Source organism: Bos taurus, chromosome 7, assembly GCF_002263795.3.
Source record: "Bos taurus isolate L1 Dominette 01449 registration number 42190680 breed Hereford chromosome 7, ARS-UCD2.0, whole genome shotgun sequence".
In the NCBI taxonomy this organism is placed as follows: Eukaryota; Metazoa; Chordata; class Mammalia; order Artiodactyla; family Bovidae; genus Bos; species Bos taurus.
This window is the reverse complement of record NC_037334.1, coordinates 42,802,740-42,823,174: the sequence shown is the minus strand read 5'-3', so window position 1 is coordinate 42,823,174 and position 20,435 is coordinate 42,802,740. Positions and strand designations below refer to the sequence as shown.

The 20,435-nt window shown below is 40.0% G+C and overlaps 1 protein-coding gene and 1 pseudogene across 1 annotated transcript; both read left to right on the top strand.

Moving 5' to 3' along the window:
* The first annotated feature begins 207 nt into the window (after positions 1 to 207).
* OR2AV2 (olfactory receptor family 2 subfamily AV member 2) lies at positions 208 to 1,176 on the top strand. Its single transcript, NM_001390193.1, has one exon. It carries the CDS (start codon positions 208 to 210, stop codon positions 1,174 to 1,176), a length of 969 nt encoding a protein of 322 aa, NP_001377122.1.
* Positions 1,177 to 18,372: 17,196 nt separating this feature from the next.
* Positions 18,373 to 20,435, top strand: LOC132345737 (olfactory receptor 2AJ1-like; annotated as a pseudogene).

The following is a 20,435-nucleotide window of genomic DNA, read 5'->3' as shown; positions in this document are numbered from 1 at the left end:
GTTATTAAATAATCCATGAGATAATTAATGAAAATTATATATTTTGAGAAGTTATGCATAATACTGAAGAGAGCTCAACAGGAAAAAAGTTACAAAAAAATATTCAAAGGAGTCCTGGGAGTAAGGAAAATAGACGAGCTGTGCAGTAACACATCATCAGATGGAACAGTGTTCTTAAAGTTGTTTCCTGGGCAATAATGTTCATCCATGGAGAGAAACAATAAGACTATATCCACAGATTTTATTCTCCTGGGGCTCTGGCCTGAGTTCAGCCACCTTGTGATCCTTATCTACCTTATCCTTTTGGTCTACTGTGTGGCTGTTATGAGCAATGTTGTTCTCATTCTCCTCATCTGGCTAGATTTGCAACTCCACTCCCCCATGTACTTTCTGCTCAGCCACCTCTCCCTCATTGACTTGGCCTTGATCTCAAGTTCTGTCCCCAAAATGGTCACAAACTTCTTCTCAGGAGAAAGAATCATATCACAGGTAGGTTGTGGAACCCAGATCTTCTTCAGCTTAACCCTGGGAATTGCTGAGTGCCTCCTGCTAACTCTCATGTCCTATGACCGCTACATTGCCATCTGTAACCCACTTTGTTACTCAATCATTATCAGCGATGTCACCTGCAAAAAGATGGTCATTGTGTCCTGGACAGGGGGAGCAATAACTTCCCTGGTTCATACAGCCTATGCCATGCATTTTCCCATTTGTCACCCCCGAGAGATCCTGCATTTTTTGTGTGAGGTCATGGCCCTCTTGAAGCTCACTTGTGAGGACATTTCAGCCTATGTGAAGTCAGTGGTGGTCTCAAGCTTTCTGGTGGTCCTCATCCCTCTAAGTCTCATCCTGGCCTCCTACACCCTCATCTTTCTTGCTGTCCTCCGCATGAACTCCTCTGAGGGCAGGAACAAAGCTCTGGCCACCTGCTCCTCCCACCTTTGTGTGGTCAGCCTCTACTTTGGCCCTGCCATATTGGTCTACATGAGACCAGGGTCTTCTAAGACTCCCAAATTAAATCAATGTCTTTTTATGTTTAACGCCATCCTTACCCCTATGCTTAACCCACTCATCTATAGTCTGAGAAACAAGGATGTTATAGAAGCTTTGAAGAGTAGAGTCATCAATAGATTCCCCCTGAGAAAGATGAAAAGACATCTACATTGTTATACATGATTATAATCTTATGTTAGCATATTTATTTAAATTGCTTTCAGGAGCCTTTGAGACTTGAAAAATTCTGTTATAAATTATAGAAATGTTAAAAGTATTTATTTCAATCCTTTTGTTGTGTGCAAATAAAACATAAAAGAATCTGTCCATGGTCTCAGAGCACCATCAAAGAGCCAGTTCTTCTGACACAAAATTCTGAAAACACACTTATTTTCTAAATAACACAGGGCATCATTTTTGCTCATGTATGCCCAAATTATGAATGCACTCATCCACTCAAATATACCTGTGAAGAAGGGATGAGCTGCTCCTCAGAACAGCGAGAAATCTCACAATTCCAGGATTGGCTCAGGAAGCAGAACTTCTGATATATACTTTCAACAACTGTGATATTAAAATAGTCTGATCTTTCTTGAATGAAGAAAAGCAGCTTTTAGATTGCCAAAATATCATACACATTCAACGTAATGTCAGCATTTTGTTTCATGAGAAACAAAGGGTAAATCTGTCTTTTCTTTCTCTTGGCTCCAACACACGTTTCTGATTCTTTGTGCTCCTCCTTCTGAGTTCAAATCCATTGTCTAAAGCAAACATAGCACTAAATAAGACACAAAATTCTGACAATCTGAGAAACTGGGATAAAATGATGGTACCTTCTATCTAGCACTGCTAACAAGTTACAACAAGTTACAGTGTGTTAATCAGAAAAGAAAGCAGGAAATGAGTGCTACATTACAAATGTCTGTGCAACTGAAGGCCAGGCACTGAACTTAGCATTCAGTAGGGAATTAAGAGAACTAGACTCTTGAAAGCCTTCCTCCTAGGCATGACATATGGAACTTTATTTTAAAGATAATAAAGATTTACTATATTCACTTTAGGAGGAATGCAAAATGAGTGCTAGAATCAGCCTTAGTCAAAGCTGAGAGAAAAAAACTAAAAACTTTCTTCTACAATGTAAATAAATTCATCTGTACCATTTCTCTATACTCCATATATAATGCATTAATATATGATATTTGTTTTTCTCTTTCTGACTTACTTTACTCTGTATGACAGACTCTAGGTCATTCCACATCACTACAAATGACCTAATTTCATTCCCTTTTATGGTTGAGTAATATTCCATTGTGTATATGTAAAATAAATCTAAAATTATATTCAAAAATATAAATGATATTGGTGCTTTATTTTAAAAAGTTGTAGTGAAATTTAAAAATATTGTAATTATTGTAGAGAATGATAATTTCTCAGCATTATCAGCTCCTACAATCACTGTATGGTAAATATTTAAACCGATAAATATCTTTTACTCTTTTGATTATGTAACTAGTATTCACTTAATACCATTATATCACTATTGGTCAACATAAAACAATAGAATTCCATATCACTAAAACGACCATTAAATAGAAAAACATGTAATTATTTTTAAAAATCCAGATGCATATCAGAATTTTCTTGGAATTTTTGGAAAAATACAAATGCCCATGTATTGACTTTTTCCCCCCAAGGCTCCAGGTGTGTTTTTAATGAGCAGCCATGTTTAAAATTCAAATTGTGGTGCCACAGAAGACTCTTGAGAGTCCCTTGGACAGCAAGGAGATCAAACCAGTCAATCCTAAAGGAAATCAACCCTTAATACTCATTGGAAGGACTGAAGCTGAAACTGAAGCTTCAATACATTGGCTGCCTGATCAACTCATTGGAAAAGATCCCAATGCATGAAAGATTGAAGGTAAAAGAAGAAGAGGGTGGCAGAGGATGAGATGGTTGAATAGCATCACCAATTCAATGGATATGAACTGAGGCAAACTCCAGGAGAGTGAGGGGCAGCCTGGCATGCTGCAGTACATGGGGTTGCAAAGAGTTGGACATGACTTAGGGACTGAACAACAACAACATGTTTAAAAACAACTGGATTACATGATGATGTTTTACTTTTTATCTAGTTTGTTTTACCTTTTCTAGTTAATACTAAGTGCTCCCATTTCATTTAGTTTAGTTTTTATATTTCTCTCTGTTTTGTTGTTGTTCTTTCTCAAGGCTTTATCAAGCAGAGAAGAAAAGTTTTCGTATATGTATGTATGTTGTGGTCATTCAGTCGCTCAGTGGCATCTGACTCTTTGTGACCCCATGGACTGCTGTATGCCAGGCTTCCCTGTCCATCACCATCCCCAGAGCTTGCTAAAACTCATGTCCACTTAGGCAGCGATGCCATCCAACCATGTTGTCTTAGGTCATCTCTATCTCCTCCTGCCTTCAATCTTTCCCAGTATCAGGGCTTTTTCTGAGTTGGCTCTTCTCATGAGGTGACCAAAGTATTGGTGCTTCAGCTCCAGCATTAGTCCTTCTAATGAATATTCAGGACTGATTTCCTTTAGAATGGACTGGTTGGATCTCCTTGCAGTCCAAGGGACTCTCAAGAGTCTTCTCCAACACCACAGTTCAAAAGCATCAAATTCTTCAGTGCTCAGCTTTCTTTATGGTCCAACTCTCACATCCACACATGACTACTGGGAAAACCATAGCTTTGACTAGATGAACATTTGGTGGCAAAGTAATATCTCTGTCTTTTAATATGCTGTCTAGGTTTGTCACAGTTTTTCTTCCAAGGAGCAAGCATCTTTTAATTTCATGGCTGCAGTTACCGTCTGAAGTGATTTTGGAGCCCAAGAAAATAAAGTCTGTCACTGTTTCCATTGTTTTCCCATCTATTTGCCATGAAGTGATGGGAACGGATGACATGATCCTAGTTTCAGGGTAGCTACAAACAAAAAGAAGATACACACAAAAGATAGAAAGAAATCAAAGCATGCCATTACAGAAAATCATCAAAATACAAAGAAATGTAGCAAGAGAGGAAAAAAGTAACAAACAAACCAAGAAACAACAAGAAAACAATAAAATGACAAACATAAGTCCATGCTGCTGCTGCTGCTAAGTCACTTCAGTCGTGTCCGACTCTGTGTGACCCCATAGACGTCAGCCCACCAGGCTCTCCTGCCCCTGGGATTCTCCAGGCAAGAACACTGGAGTGGGTTGCCATTTTCTTCTCCAACTTATTAATAAATATTTAAATGCAAATAGATTAAACTCTCCAATTGATATAAATAGAGGGGCCTAATGCAGAAAATAGTTGGACTCTAAAGAAAGCTGAGTGCCGAAGAATTGATGCTTTTGAACTGTGGTGTTGGAGAAGACTCTAATGGCACCCCACTCCAGTACTCTTGCCTGGAAAATCTCATGGGCGGAGGAGCCTGGTAGGTTGCAGTACATGGGGTTGTGAAGAGGCGGTCACGACTGAGCGACTTCACTTTCACTTTTCACTTTCATGCATTAGAGAAGGAAATGGCAACCCACTCCAGTGTTCTTGCCTGGAGAATGCCAGGGGCGGGGGAGCCTGGTGGGCTGCCGTCTATGGGGTCACACAGAGTCAGACACGACTGAAGCGACTTAGCAGTAGCAGCAGCAATGCAGAAAAGAGTTGGACTATAAAGAAAGCTGAGTGCTGAAGAATTGATGCTTTTGAACTGTGGTGTTGGAGAAGACTCTTGAGAATCCCTTGGACTGCAAGGAAATCCAACCAGTCCATCCTAAAGGAGATCAGTCCTGGGTGTTCATTGGAAGGACTGATGTTGAGGCTGAAACTCCAATACTTTGGTCACCTGATGTGAAGAGCTGACTCATTGGAAAAGACTCTGATGCTGGGAAAGATTGAGGGCAGGAGGAGAAGGGGACGACAGAGGATAAGATGGTTTTACGGCATCATCGACTTGATGAACATGGGTTTGGTTGGACTCCGGAAGTTGGTGATGAACAGGGAGGCCTGGCAAGCTGCGGTTTATGGGATTGCAAAGATTCAGACAAGACGGAGCAACTGAACTGACTGAATGTAGAAAAAAAAAGAAGACCAAAATTTTGCTGTCCATGTGAGACTTACTTCATGTATTAGGCCACACATAGCTTCCCTGGTGGCCCAGACAGTAAAGAATTCATCTGCAAACTGGGAGACCTGGGTTTGATCCCTCGGTTGGGAACATCCCCTGGAGCAGGGCAAAGCAACCCACTCCAATATTCTTGCCTGGAGAATCCACATGGACAGAGGAGCCTGGTGGGCTACAGTCCAAGAGATTGCAAAGAGTCAGACACTACTGAGTGACTAAGCACATAGACTAAAAGTGAAGAGATGGAAAAAGATATCCCATAGAAATAGAAACAAAAGAGATCAAGGGCAGCTATACCTATATCTGTATAAGTATATAAGGAGGAGAAGTCAAAGTATATAAGGAGAAGGGGATGACAGAAGTTGAGATGGTTGGATGGCATCAGCTACTTGATGGACATGAGTTTGAGCAAGCTCTGGGAGTTGATGATGGACAGGGAGGCCTGGCTTGCTGCAGTCCATGGGGTTGCAAAGAGTCAGACATGATTGAGCGACTGAACTGATAACTTGTATCGCATGAAACAGGCCTTAAGAAAAAACCATAACAAGAGAAAAGGAAGATTATTATATAATAATAAAGGTGTCAATTAATCAGAATGAGGTAAGAATCATAATGTATATTCACCCAACACTGAAAAGTGAAAGTGTTAGTCAGTCAGAGTTGTGTCTGACTCTTTGCAACCCCATGGCCTGTAGCCCACAAGGCTCCTCTGTCTGTGGAATTCTCTAGGCAAGAATACTGGAGTGGATAGCCATCCCCTTCTCCAGGGGAACATCCCGACCCAGGGATCGAACCTGGGTCTCCTGCATTGTAGGCACATTCTGTACTATCTGAGTCACAACATTGGAGCACCCAAATATATAAAGCATACAGATATTAAGGGAGAAATGGAGAACAAAAAAATAATGGCAAGGGATTTCAATAGCCCACATTTAACAATGGATAGATCATGCAGATGGAAAAATCTATAAGGAAACATTGGAATTAAACTACGTCATATCAGATTTAAGCAGTAGAATATACATTGTTCTCAAGCTCACATGGAACATTTTCAAGGACAGGATATATTAGGCTGCAAAGCATCCCTAACAAACTAAAAATGATTGAAATCATATCATACATCTTTCCAACCACAGTGGTATGAAACTAGAAATCAATTACAAGAAGAAAATCTACAAATATGTGGGAATTAAACAACATACTTTTATTTTATTTTTTTACTTTACAATATTGTATTGGTTTTGCCATACATCAACATGAATCCGCCACGGGTGTACACGTGTTCCCCAAAACAATATACTTTTAAACAACCAGCTGGCTAAATAGAACTAAAAAGGAAAATCAAAAGTCAAATTCAAGTGAAAATGGAAATACAATATATCAAAACTTAGCAGCAAAAGTAGTTCTAAAATGTTTATAGTGATAAATGCATATATTAAGGGAAAGAAATCTCAAATAAAAATTACTTTATGGACATCCCTGGTGGTCCAGTGGTTAAGAATTCACCTTCCAATGCAGGGGACACAGGTTCAATCCCTGGTCTGGGAAGATTCCACATGCCGTGGGACAACTAAGCCAGTGTGCTACAACTACTGAGTCTGTGCTCTATAGCCCATGAGCCGCAACTGCTGAGACTGCATGCCTCAACTACTGAACCCCATGCATTCTAGAGCCCAGGATCTGCAATAAGAGAAACCACTGCAATGAGAAGCCTTCATGCCACAACTAAGGGTAGCCCCCTGCTTTCCACAAATGGAGAAAGCCCATACACAGCAATGAAGACCATAACCAATACAGCCAAAAATAAACAAATAGTAACAGCTAATTTCTTTTTTAAAAAACTAATTTTAAACCTCAAGGAAAAAGAAACACTGAGAATCATAAGAACTACTATAAACAATTACATGACCACAAATTAGATAACCTAGAAGAAACAGTGGAGAAGGCAATGGCACCCCACTCCAGTACTCTTGCCTGGAAAATCCCATGGACGGAGGAGCCTGGTGGGCTGCAGACCATGGGATCGTGAAGAGTCGGACACGACTGAGTGACTTCACTTTCACTTTTCCCTTTCATGCATTGGAGAAGGAAATGGCAACCCACTCCAGTGTTCTTGCCTGGAGAATCCCAGCGACGGGGTAGCCTGGTAGGCCGCTGTCTATGGGGTCGCACAGAGTCTGACACGACTGAAGCGACTTAGCAGCAGCAGAAGAAGAAGTAGATAAATTCCTAGAAATGTAAAACCTACCAAGATTTAATGAATAAATAGAAAATCTGAGCAGACCAATTATTATTTAATAGTAAGAAGATTGAATTCATAGTCAAATACCTCCCACCAAAGAGAAGTTCAGAATCAGATGGCTTGAAAAATGGAATCTACCAACATGTAAACAATAATTAATGCCAGTTCTTCTCAAACTCTTTCCAAAACTGAAGAGGAAGGAATATTCCCAAACTTATTTTATGAAGCCAGAATTACCCTGATAGCAAAATCAGATAAGAACACTGAAGGACAAGGAGATTACAGACTAAAATCCCTGATAATATAGATACAAAAAGTCCTTAACTAAATAGAGTCCCTTGGACAGCAAGGAGTTCAAATCAGTCAGTCTTAAAGGAAATCAACCCTGAATATTCAGGGTTGGAAGGACTGATGCTGAAGCTGAAGCTCCAGTTTTTGGCCACCTGATGCGAGCAGCCAACTGATTGGAAAAGACCCTGATGCTAGGAAAGATTGAAGGCAGAAGGAGAAGAGGGTGACAGAGGATGATATGGTTGCTTGACATCACAAATGCAATGGATAAGAACTTGGGCAAACTCCGGGGGATGGTGAGGGACAGGGAAGCCTGATGTACTACAGTCAATGGGGTTGTGAAAAGTCAGACGTGATTTGGGGGCTGAACAACAACAAAAATACTAGTAATCATTTCAACAGCACATTAGAGGAACATATGCCATGATCAAGTGAAATTTGTGCCTAGGATGCAAGAATGGTTCTACATACTCAAATCAATAAATATAACATAACACATTAATAGAATTAAAGGTAAAAATTATATGATCATCTCAATAGATAGTGAAAAAAACATTTGGCAAAATTCCAAATCAATTCATTATAAATACCCTCAAAAAGTGGAAATAGAAGTAACATATCTCAACATAATAAAGGCCATATATGACAAGCTAACAGCTAACATCATATCCAATAGTGAAAGACTGAATGTTTTCTTTTGGGATTAGGAATAAGAAAAAGGTGTCTATTATCAACTCTACTTTTCAAGATAGTACTAGAAGTCCTAGCAAGAGAGATCAAACCAAAAAAATGAAATATAGATAAACTATGAAGTAAAAATATTTGTTTGCAGATGGAATCGCCTTCTATAAAGGAAATCCTAAGGACTAAAAAAAAACCAGTTGTAACTAATAAACAATTCAGTAAAGTTGTAGAATATAAAAATCAACATAGAAAAATTAGTTGTTTTTTTATGCATCAAAAATGAACTGCCTAAAAAAGTAATACAGAGAACAGTCTCATTCGTAACAGCATCAAAACAATGACAGACTTAGAAGTAAATTTATCCAAGGAGGTGAAAGATCTGTACAATGAAAAGTATAAGACATTGACAAAGAAAATAGAAGAAAACACTAGCAAGTGAAGAGATACCTTCTGCCTCTTGAGAAATTTGTATGCAGGTCAGGATGCAACAGTTAGAACTGGACATGGAACAACAGACTGGTTCCAAATAGGAAAAGGAGTTCGTCAAGGCTGTATATTGTCACCCTGTTTATTTAACTTATATGCAGAGTACATCATGAGAAACGCTGGACTGGAAGAAACACAAGCTGGAATCAAGATTGCCGGGAGAAATATCAATAACCTCAGATATGCAGATGACACCACCCTTATGGCAGAAAGTGAAGAGGAACTCAAAAGCCTCTTGATGAAAGTGAAAGTGGAGATTGAAAAAGTTGGCTTAAAGCTCAACATTCAGAAAACAATGATCATGGCATCTGGTCCCATCACTTCATGGGGAAACAGTGGAAACAGTGTCAGACTTTATTTTTGGGGGCTCCAAAATCACTACAGATGGTGACTGCAGCCATGAAATTAAAAGACGTTTACTCCTTGGAAGGAAAGTTATGACCAACCTAGATAGCATATTCAAAAGCAGAGACATTACTTTGCCAACAAAGGTTCGTCTAGTCAAGGCTATGGTTTTTCCTGTGGTCATGTATGGATGTGAGAGTTGGACTATGAAGAAGGCTGAGTGCCGAAGAATTGATGCTTTTGAACTGTGGTGTTGGAGAAGACTCTTGAGAGTCCCTTGCACTGCAAGGAGGTCCAACCAGTCCATTCTGAAGGAGATCAGCCCTGGGATTTCCTTGGAAGGAATGATGCTAAAGCTGAAACTCCAGTACTTTGGCCACCTCATGCGAAGAGTTGACTCATTGGAAAAGACTCTGATGCTGGGAGGGATTGGGGGCAGGAGGAGAAGGGGACGCCAGAGGATGAGATGGCTGGATGGCATCACTGACTCGATGGACGTGAGTCTGAGTGAACTCCGGGAGTTGGTGATGGACAGGGAGGCCTGGCGTGCTGTGATTCATGGGGTCGCAAAGAGTCAGACACAACTGAGCGACTGATCTGATCTGATCAGTGGATAGAAGAATTTATATTATCAAAAATATCCATATCTCACAAAGCCAACTATAGATTCAATGCAATCCCTATCAAGATCCTAAGGGCATTTCTCACATAAATAGAAACTGCTGCTGCTGCTAAGTCACTTCAGTCATGTCCGACTCTGTGTGACCCCATAGACGGCAGCCCACCAGGCTCCCCTGTCCCTGGGATTCTCCAGGCAAGAATACTGGAATGGCTTGCCATTTCCTTCTCCAAGGCATGAAAGTGAAAAGTCAAAGTGAAGTGTCGTTCAGTCATGTCCGACTCTTAGCGATCCCATGGACTGCAGCCCACCATGGGATTTTCCAGGCAAGAGTACCAGAGTGGGGTGCCATTGCCTTCTCCGATAAATAGGAAAGACAACCCTAAAATTTGTATGGAACCACAAAAGATCCTGAATAGACAATGAAATCCTGAAAAAGAACAAAAGTGAAAGAAGACATCACACTACTTGACTTGAAACTATAATACAAAGCTATAGTAATCCAAACAGTATGATAATGGCATAAAAACTGACACATAGACCAATGGAACAGAATTGAGAATCCAGAAATATATCCAGGCGTATACAATCAACTAATACTTGAAAAGAGATCCAAGAATACTTGGTTGAAGTGATAGTTTCTTCAACAAATGATTGGATATGCAAATGCAAAGGAATGAAATTGGACCTCTATCTTGCATCATTCACATAAAATTCATAGGAGAAAAGCTTCCTGACCTTGATTTTGGCAGTGATTTTTTTTGGATATGACCCCAAAAGCACAAGCAACAGAAGCAAGAATCAACAAGTAGGACATCAGATGAAAAATCTCTGCACAGAAATAGAAACAATCAATAAAAATAAATAGGAAATTTACAGATTATGAGAAAAAAATTTAAAAAACCACATATCTGATAAAGCATTCAAAAATATATTGAGGAACTCATAAAAACAACTCAGTAATGAAAACTCTAATAATCCATTTTTTTTAAAGGGGCAAAGGACCTGAATAGACATTTTTTCCAAAGAATACATTCAAATGGTCAACAGTTTCTTGAAAATATGCTCACCACACTAATTTGTCCCAGATGCATGAAGAAAGTAACTAAGGATAGGGATGATTATGATTCATTTTTTTGGTAAAATTTCTAACTTGAAACCATGTAGTCTGACTTCTTAATTTATCAACGAGGACACAGATCTCTAATAAGGCTCTGTTTTCAGATGGTATCATCCTATTAACTCACTCAGCCTAATGTCTAACACACAAGCTGGAAAATCCAGGAAAATAAAACTTCAAAAAACAGAGCCAATGCCACTGGGATCTCTGTCTGGGATCTGGGATTTGGAACTTACTGCTCTAATCCCCAAAGGTGATTGGAACTACCCAATAACCAGGTTGAATGGCACTTTTTCTGCAAACTCTAAACCAACAGTAATACCAAGTTAACAACTATTATTGAGCACATTTGTGGGTAAAGGCTTTGTATCAAGGCTCTGCCTGTATCCATACATACTCCAGTATGGAAGACAAACACATTCAGGGTCTTTCTTTTTCACCCTTCATGTTTCCTAAGAGCAGCAGATTTAATCATCTATTGGGAGGAAAGAGGAAACAGTGTTTCTCCATGTTACCTACATATTAGAACAAGGGTGGGGAGAAAGGTTAAATTACTAGTGGTAAGGCTATACCACCCTGTTCTTGAACGATGCAGACAATTTCTGCCTGCAGCCAGCATTAAGATCTACTACCAGGAGCTCTGTCCTCTGCTATCACTTTTTGGTGATCAAGTAAAATCTTCCATTAATCAGTTTTTGCCACACTTGTCTGGTGGTAATGACAAAGAGACCTTGATAAATACACATATTCCTGGCATTTTGACTCAGGAACATTGGAATTCCTGTGTTTCCTCAATCCTCAGGTGATTTCTACAGTTGGACAAGTTGGGGAGACACTGGTATAGAAAAGACACTACAAGAGTAACCTGGGCTATTTTTACCCAGTGATATCAGCAGTGGGAGGGACGGTACACCAACTCTCAGTTGTGAGTTAAGTTGTGAGTTAAGGTGAGTTAAGTTGTGAGTTAATTAAGGCTCTTATTGGTTCTGTTATAGAGAAGATTTGTCAAATCCTGGAGAAGATTTGGCTGCACAAGGTCTTCCTGTGTTGAGCACCTTATTATTTAATCCATTGCAGTGCAGTGATGAGGCTCAAGGAGAAGTGAAATGAATAATCGTGATAAAGACCAAGTCAGTCATCCAGATGCCACCAGGTCTAGACCTGTACTGAACAGAGCAACAACACCACGAAGGGACCTTGAGGATTTCAGGTGAGGTGAGGCACAAAATGACAATACTAGTAAGGATACTTTCTAAACATTCACACTAAGATTGGAACTTTTTGCTTTCCAATTTTGACCTCACTATGTATGATATGCAGGTCAGGAAGCAACAGTTAGAACTGGACATGGAATCACAGACTGGTTCCAAATAGGAAAAGGAGTACGTCAAAGCTGTATATTGTCACCCTGCTTATTTAACTTATATGCAGAGTACATCATGAGAAACGCTGAGCTGGAGGAAGCACAAGCTGGAATCAAGATTGCTGGGAGAAATATCAATAACGTCAGATATGCAGATGGCACTACCCTTATGGTAGAAAGCGAGGAAGAACTAAAGAGCCTCTTGATGAGGGTGAAAGAGGAGAGTGAAAAAGTTGGCTTAAAGCTCAACATTCAGAAAACTAAGATCATGGCATCCGTTCCCATCACTTCATGGCAAATAGATGGGGGAACAGTGGAAACAGTGGCTGACTTTATTTTTTGGGGCTCCAAAATCGCTGCAGATGGTGATTGCAGCCATGAAATTAAAAGACACTTACTCCTTGGAAGGAAAGTTATGACCAACCCAGACAGCATATTAAAAAGCAGAGACATTACTTTGTGAACAAAGGTCCATCTAGTCAAGGCTAGTTTTTCCAATGGTCATGTATGGATGTGAGAGTTGGACTATAAAGACAGCTGAGTGCCGAAGAATTGATGCTTTTGAACTGTGTTGTTGGAGAAGACTCTTGAGAGTCCCTTGGACTACAAGGAGATCGAACCAGTCCATCCTAAAGGAAATCAGTCCTGAATATTCATTGGAAGGACTGATGTTGAAGCTGAAACTCCAATACTTTGGCCACCTGATACAAAAAGCTGACTCATTTGAAAAGACCCTGATGCTGGGAAAGATTGAGGGCAGGAGGAGAAGGGGATGACAGAGGATGAGATCATTGGATGGCCTTACTGACTCAATGGACATGGATTTGGGTGGACTCCGGGAGTTGGTGATGGACAGGGAAGCCTGGCGTGCTGCGGTTCATGGGGTTGCAAAGAGTCAGACACGACTGAGCATCTGAATTGAGCTGAACTGAAGTATGCTACTACATCTACAAACCCAGGTAGAAGAAATGTTCTCCCTGTATGCATTGTCCACAAAAGAATTAAGTTTTACTATCCTATTTTGTAATGGGCTTTATAAGAGTTGAGCCTTTGATCTGCCTCTCAAAGAATTGGAACATTCCATTCTTCTTCCACAGAAAGCAAAAGTGTGTCTCCTGAAATTAAAGGAGACAGAACATCCTATATCTAATGACAATGAAATTTTCTTGCCCAGATAGTGTCCTACATCTAGCAGCTATGTAGAAAATGCTATAAAATTGTTTGGGTTTACAGTGATAAATGAAAACCATGTTCTCCACCTAAACAAAGTATGCAAGAATTTTGATGTTCTCTGTTTGTTAGAGAGTGGGAGGAAAATAACCTACTGAAATATAAAGACTAAGAGGCCATCTAAAGTATACATAAGTAAATGAATCACCTAAAATATAAGTTCATACCCATGTTTACACACAAATACTCGCACACCTCCAGAGATGAGATTTTAAATAATTTCATTACAAAAACAATGACTCACAAAATGTATTTATACATACTTTTCTGTTACCTAAACAAAATATTCCATGTTAAATTAGTTACATGTCAGTCATTCTCACAAAGTGCATTCCAATTGTTTGATTCTATTCCCTTCTAGTTTGTGTTTCCTCATGTCCATGTTCTGTTTTTTTGCTCTTCTCAGCAATTTCTTTTCAATCCATCTTGTGCATTTCCTGCATTAACATTGGCATTGATCTGAGAGTTTTTGTTTTTTAGATTCTTTTAATACTTTGCTTTTAATAAGAATATAGTCTATATAATACTTTCCTTGTAAGGTGCAGAATTAGCACACCTTTCATCTTCTAGATTTGACTAATTGCTCATAAGACATCTTCTTCTATTATACCTTGGAAGAATAGCCATCCTTACCTCTTGCCCAAACTGTCTTCTACCCTGGCACTTCACTTAGCTTTCACCAGCCTCTTACTACAGACATTTATTTAATGCCAAATCACTTGTTCAGAAATGAATAAGAAATAAAGACTTACTCCTCAGACTTTCAGTTTCAGACAAGAGAAAAATTCTCACTTAATTTTCTCTTGATGTTCTCCTCACTTGCCTGAATAATCCAAACTCTAATATCCCTCCGTGGCTGGAGTATTTTTGGTGTTAATTATAGAGAGCATTTTGTTAAAATAGAGAATAAAAATCACTATAATACTGTCATCTTACTTGCACAGGAGAGTGCATTTTGAGAGGAAGATACACGTGAGCACAAGATTCAGTAGGTTCAAGTATCTATTTTCTGACCAACAGCTCACTTAATTTCTTGGAGTATAAATTTCTTAATCTATGGTGTAGAGGGGGGGAAACCCCCGCTGTCTCTATCCCAGTGGTTTTTGTGGCTCATCCTACCAGATAATATTTGTAAACAGCCAGATTCTGTACAAAAGAGAGTGATTCAGTGATGAACTTGTCAAGTGCTCATTTCTCCTAAGTAGTTCTGTATCAACTGTCCCTTGAGCTAAAGCATCTCCTTCTGGACACGCCAACCTCACTGTACAGCTAAAGTGAGTGAAACACTGTCATCCAGTGAATGAGTTGGACCATACTGTATTGAGCCAATGAAGTAAATTACAAACAAAAAACTTTAGCTTGGCATATCTGAACTCCCACTTCTTTACTGCCTCCTGGGGAAGAGCCAACATGCAAAATGGTTTTGCTGGTTCCTGGACATGTTGTATCTGCTCTAGACAGCCAGGATTCCAGGGATATTCATGCCTCCTACATGTGGATCATGAGAAATAACACTGGAACTTTTTTCCTTCATCAAGCCATTCAATCTAGATTAGAATCTTTTTAAAAAAGAGAGAGTAGAGATAGAGAAAGAGATAAATTCTCCTGTAGAGTCTGTGCTCCAGGGACCAGAATTAAGATATGTTAGACTTCATTTATACTGTCAGTCAACTCATATGACAGTTTTTTTAAAGAACAAAACACTGGTATGTGGCCTCAGAATATCAAAATATTGGTAAAAGAGAAAACCTAACAAGGTTACCAGTTTCAGTGTGAAAGTATTTCACAGTATCAATTAGGTTTTGTGCTCGGTTGTCTTAGAATCAAAGAATATTGAACTAGATGAGCTCTTAGGTTCTAGACCAGAGGCTCTTAAATGTTTTACTTAAGAAGAAATGGATAATCACTAATTAAAGATTGACAAGATAAAATTGTATTGGTGGAAATAGTGTCTTGCTGTTTAACATGGTGAATAGTAGAAATGGGTTGCTACAAGTAAAATTAAATGTAACCTTAATATATGGATTAACTATTAAAAGTTATCTTAGATACATTCTCTACTCATGAGTAAAGCTTGGTTTTGTGTATCCTTACTTTAAATTATGAGGGATCTAGGCTAAACTCACCAGCCAGGCCATATCAAGCCTTAAACTTTGGATTCTGTTTGCACAATGCTGGCTTTCTGGATGCTAGAAACCTACCTCTCACTGTTGAATGAATGAAATTAATTGTTCATACAGAAGGTGGTGAGAACATCTAGGAAGACTAGGCTTCCTTGAACTCACAGAATAGATTCCATGAAGTTTCTTGTGAGCCTGTTTCTCATACATGTTTGGTCAGTAAATGTCTGTAGGTCTGACAGAATTTAGTCTGAAACTTCCTAAGTTGCTTTCTTATTTATTTTCCCCCTGTTTTAGTGGGGTCATTGGAAAAAGAGCTAACCCTCTCTCACCTCAGTACATCTTTGGCTACTTCCATAATTTTTAATTACATACACACAAAGTGTGGTTGGTCTAGGAAGATTTATAGAAGTGGTAAAATTCATAGTGTGGGCCTATGAAACTACTTATTGGAAAATTTGGAACAACAACTTATATCAAGTCACTAATATGACTGTGCTCTCCATAGTTTGTTAAGGTAACTCAGTAAAGCAATGAATTATTTTGGCATTGATCATTCATGCAAAGGCATCAAGCTGGTATCAGTTCACTTTGGTGGCTCTGAGAGGCAAACTCCATTGAGAGTAATAAATTCTTCATTTGAAACAGAAAATGCTGTTTTTAATCACCTGGGGATCCATGAAATGTATGGACATCAAGGTGTATAATAGCATTTTATCAGATCTATTGGCTTCAGTTAATAAATTTGATATATGACACAGAACAATAGTAATTATTCCACTACTGCCTATGGTTACAGGATCAAAGCTCTGCAGCAATCTAAAGGTACCAATCAATTCAGTTAATTATGTAGTTTAAGAGAAAATATGAAATACAATTTATGCATGTGTTTCTGGGGCTAAGAGGAGTATGTAACACAATGCACAGACATCACTACTGAATATGAGCCCTGTGCCTTAGCCAGAGGGCTTCCCAGGTGGCACTAATGGTAAAGAACCTGCCTGGCAGTACAGGAGATGTAAGAGACTTGGGTTCGGTCCCTGGGCCAGGAAGATGCCCTGGAGGAGGGCATGGCAACCCACTCCAGTATTCTTGCCTGGAGAATCCCATAGACAGAGGAGCCTGGACAGCTACAGTCTATAGGGTCACAAAGAGTCAGATGTGACTGAAATGACTTAACACGCATACACAGAACTTATCCAGGATCAGGCTTCTCAAGCACAGCCTATATTTCCAACATCAGAATCACATGGGCTCCACTTACAGATGAAGGTTTCAGGATCTCATCCTAGACCTAAGCATCCAATTCTCTGGGAGTACATTTTATTAATAGTAAGCAGTCCATGTGGTCCTGATACATAGTAATGTCCAAGAGCCACAAGTAAAAGCTCAAAGTAGTTCAAGAAACCAAGTAGAAAGAAAGAGATAGGGCAGCACCTCCTCCCTCTGGCTGAGGGACTCAAGGCAGAGGCTACTGTGTTCACAGAGATTCAATAAACTACTTTATCTGCATTTCACTCAGGTATCTGGGTATTTCTTTTTCTGATGGATTAGGTTGGCCATCAGTGCAAAGGGCAACTGGGGGAAGCTGTAAACCTTAAGGCAATTTCCTTGTTTCTCTCTATATAAATGAAATAAAATTCCATCCAAGTTGACTGTAAAATACAGTAAGAATGGGCATCAACTTTAAAAATTGTGTCCTTTATTATCCTTCTGAGAGATATCAAATTTAATCTTTGCTGCTTGTTTAATCTCTGAATACATTTGGTGCAGGAAGACTTAGAAAACCCATTCTACTAAGAGGGAAAAATTTTCTGAAGCCCTAGTATATTTCAGCATTCAATGGCCCCAGTTGGACTGTGAAGAAGGCTGAGCACCGAAGAATTGATGCTTTTGAACTGTGGTGTTGGAGAAGACTCTTGAGAGTCCCTTGGACTGCAAGGAGATCCAACCAGTTCATTCTGAAGGAGATCAGCCCTGGGATTTCTTTGGAAGGAATGATGCTAAAGCTGAAACTCCAGTACTTTGGCCACCTCATGCAAAGAGTTGACTCATTGGAAAAGACTGTGATTCTGGAAGGGATTGGGGGCAGGAGGAGAAGGGGACGCCAGAGGATGAGATGGCTGGATGGCATCACTGACTCGATGGACGTGAGTCTGAGTGAACTCCGGGAGTTGGTGATGGACAGGGAGGTCTGGCGTGCTGCAATTCATGGGGTCACAAAGAGTCGGACACGACTGAGTGACTGACCTGATCTGATCTGATCCTGAAGGAAATTCAACATCAAGTTAAATATGTGATATTAGAGTTTCCCAAAACACAATTGTTAACTTCAGTAGATGTGTTTAGTTCATATTATACCTAAACTATAGATTTATTTCATTAAAGTATCCTTGTGTGATACCAAGATTGCATTGACTGAAACTATGAGTATGAAAAAATGCATAAATATTAGAATTGTTCATATTATGAGAAGAAGATAATTAAAAGTGAAAACGCTTGCCTACAGGAAGGGTTAGGACATTGATGGGAAAAAAAATCTAGTGTCACTTTTATGCTCTAGTTATTAATTTTTCTCCTATGGTTTTAGCACCTTTATGAAGCAGATAAAATTCTGTTTTCAGTTCCCCCAAAATGTTCTATGTCATGCCATCAATTACTAAATTTATGTTTCTGGTTTAATTCCTTTCTCATTTACACATGTGTTTAAAAGTCTCCGTTTTCTTTCAGGTGAAGCTGGTAAGGAGACAACATGGAGACAGGAAACAAGACACTGAGCACAGATTTCATTCTCTTGGGCCTTTTCCCAGGAAGGAGACATACTGATCTCATCCTCCTCATCTACATCATTGGCAATACCAGCTTGATCCTTCCCATCTGGACAGATCCCTACTTTCATACCTCCATGTATTTCCTGCTTAGCCAACTCTCTCTCATTGACCTGATTTTCATCTCTTGCACAGTCCCCAAAATGGTGGTCAACTTTTTCTCAGGGAAGAGAAACCATTTCCCTGATTGGCCGTGGGGCCCAAATCTTCTTTACCTTGACTCTTGGGATAGCAGAGTGTCTCCTCCTGACACTCATTGCTTATGACCGCTATGTGGCTACCTGTCATCCTCTCAAACACTCAATCATCATCAGCCACTGGGTTTTCCAGCTGGTGGCTGTGGGGTTCTGGGTGGGAGGGGCTCTGGCACCCTTGGTCCACACGGCTTATGCCATGCACGTTCCCCTCTGTGGCTCCTGAGAGCTCTACCACCTTTTTTTGTGAAGTCAAAGCCCTCGTGAAGCTGTCTTGTGAGGACATATCTGCCTATGAGAAAGGAGTAGTAGTGACCAGCATCGTTGTGGTTCTTCTCCCCACAAGCCTCATTCTGACTTCCTATACTCTCGTCTTCCTCCAGGTCCTGCAAATGAACTCCCCTGAAGGCAGGAACGAGGCCCTGGCTGCTGCTCCTCCCATCTTACTGTGGTCACGTTTTACTATGCCCCAGCCATGCTAATATACATGAGGCCTGATCTTCTCACACCTCTGCTCTGAACCAGGCTCTCTTTGTTTGACACCATCCTCACCTCGATGCTGAACCCCCTCATCTATAGGCTAAGGAACAGGGAAGTTGTGGGCTCAATAAGGAAGATGCTCAGGATGCACCCTATTTCAGACCAGGCTCCTATGTCCCATTGAGTAGACAGTTCAGAGTTAAGATCTACCTGAGAGGTGGTAGGATCTGATAAAACCCGATGAAACTCTCCCTGTCTTCATCTTCTCTCTACAAATGTTGAATTTATACCCTCTCTCCTGATAAAGTCAGTTTGAAATATCTAAATCAATGAGTTCTCTGAGAGTAGAGGAGCACAAAACTATACCACTTTGAAGTAAATATATATGAGGCCTGAATAACAACCAGTTCTCTGTAAAAATAGCCTTTCTCCTAATCCTGTGAGCTTGCTTCATTTGTGTTGCTGGAACGATAGATCCCTCTTCTTTTGTTCATTTTTTAAAACTTATTTGATGACTGGAGGAAAATTGTTTTACCATGTTGGGTTGGTTTCTACCACACAACAACCCAATTCAGCCATCAGTTCAGTTCAGTTGCTCAGTCGTGTCTGACCCTTTGCGACCCCATGGACTGCAGCACGCCAGGCCTCCCTGTCCATCACCAACTCCCAGAGTTTACTCAAACTCACGACCATTGAGTTGGTGATGCCATCCAACCATCTCATCCTCTGTCGTCCCCTTCTCCTCCCACCTTCAATCTTTCCCAGCACCCAGGTCTTTTCCAGTGAGTCAGTGATTCACATCAGGTGGCCAAAGTATTGGAGTTTCAGCTTCAACATCAGTCCTTCCAATGAACACCCAAGACTGATCTCCTTTAGGATGGACTGGTTGGATCTCCTTGCAGTCCAAGGGACTCTCAAGAGTCTTCTCCAACACCACAGTTCAAAAGCATCAATTCTTCAGTGCTCAGCTTTCTTTATACTCCAACTCTCACATCCATAAATGACTACTGGAAAAACCATAGCCTTGACCAGACGGACCTTTGTTGACAAAGTAATGTCTCCGTTTTTTTAATATGCTATCTAGGTTGGTTATAACTTTCCTTCCAAGGAGTAAGTGTCTTTTAGTTTCATGGCTGCAATCACCATCTGCAGTGATTTTGGAGCCCCCCAAAATAAAGTCAGCCACTGTTTCCACTGTTTCTCCATCTATTTGCCATGAAGTGATGGGACCAGATGACATAATCTTAATTTTCTGAATCCAGGTTAAATCAATATTCGATATTTTGTAATGTAATTGACTCCTAAAAATTCAT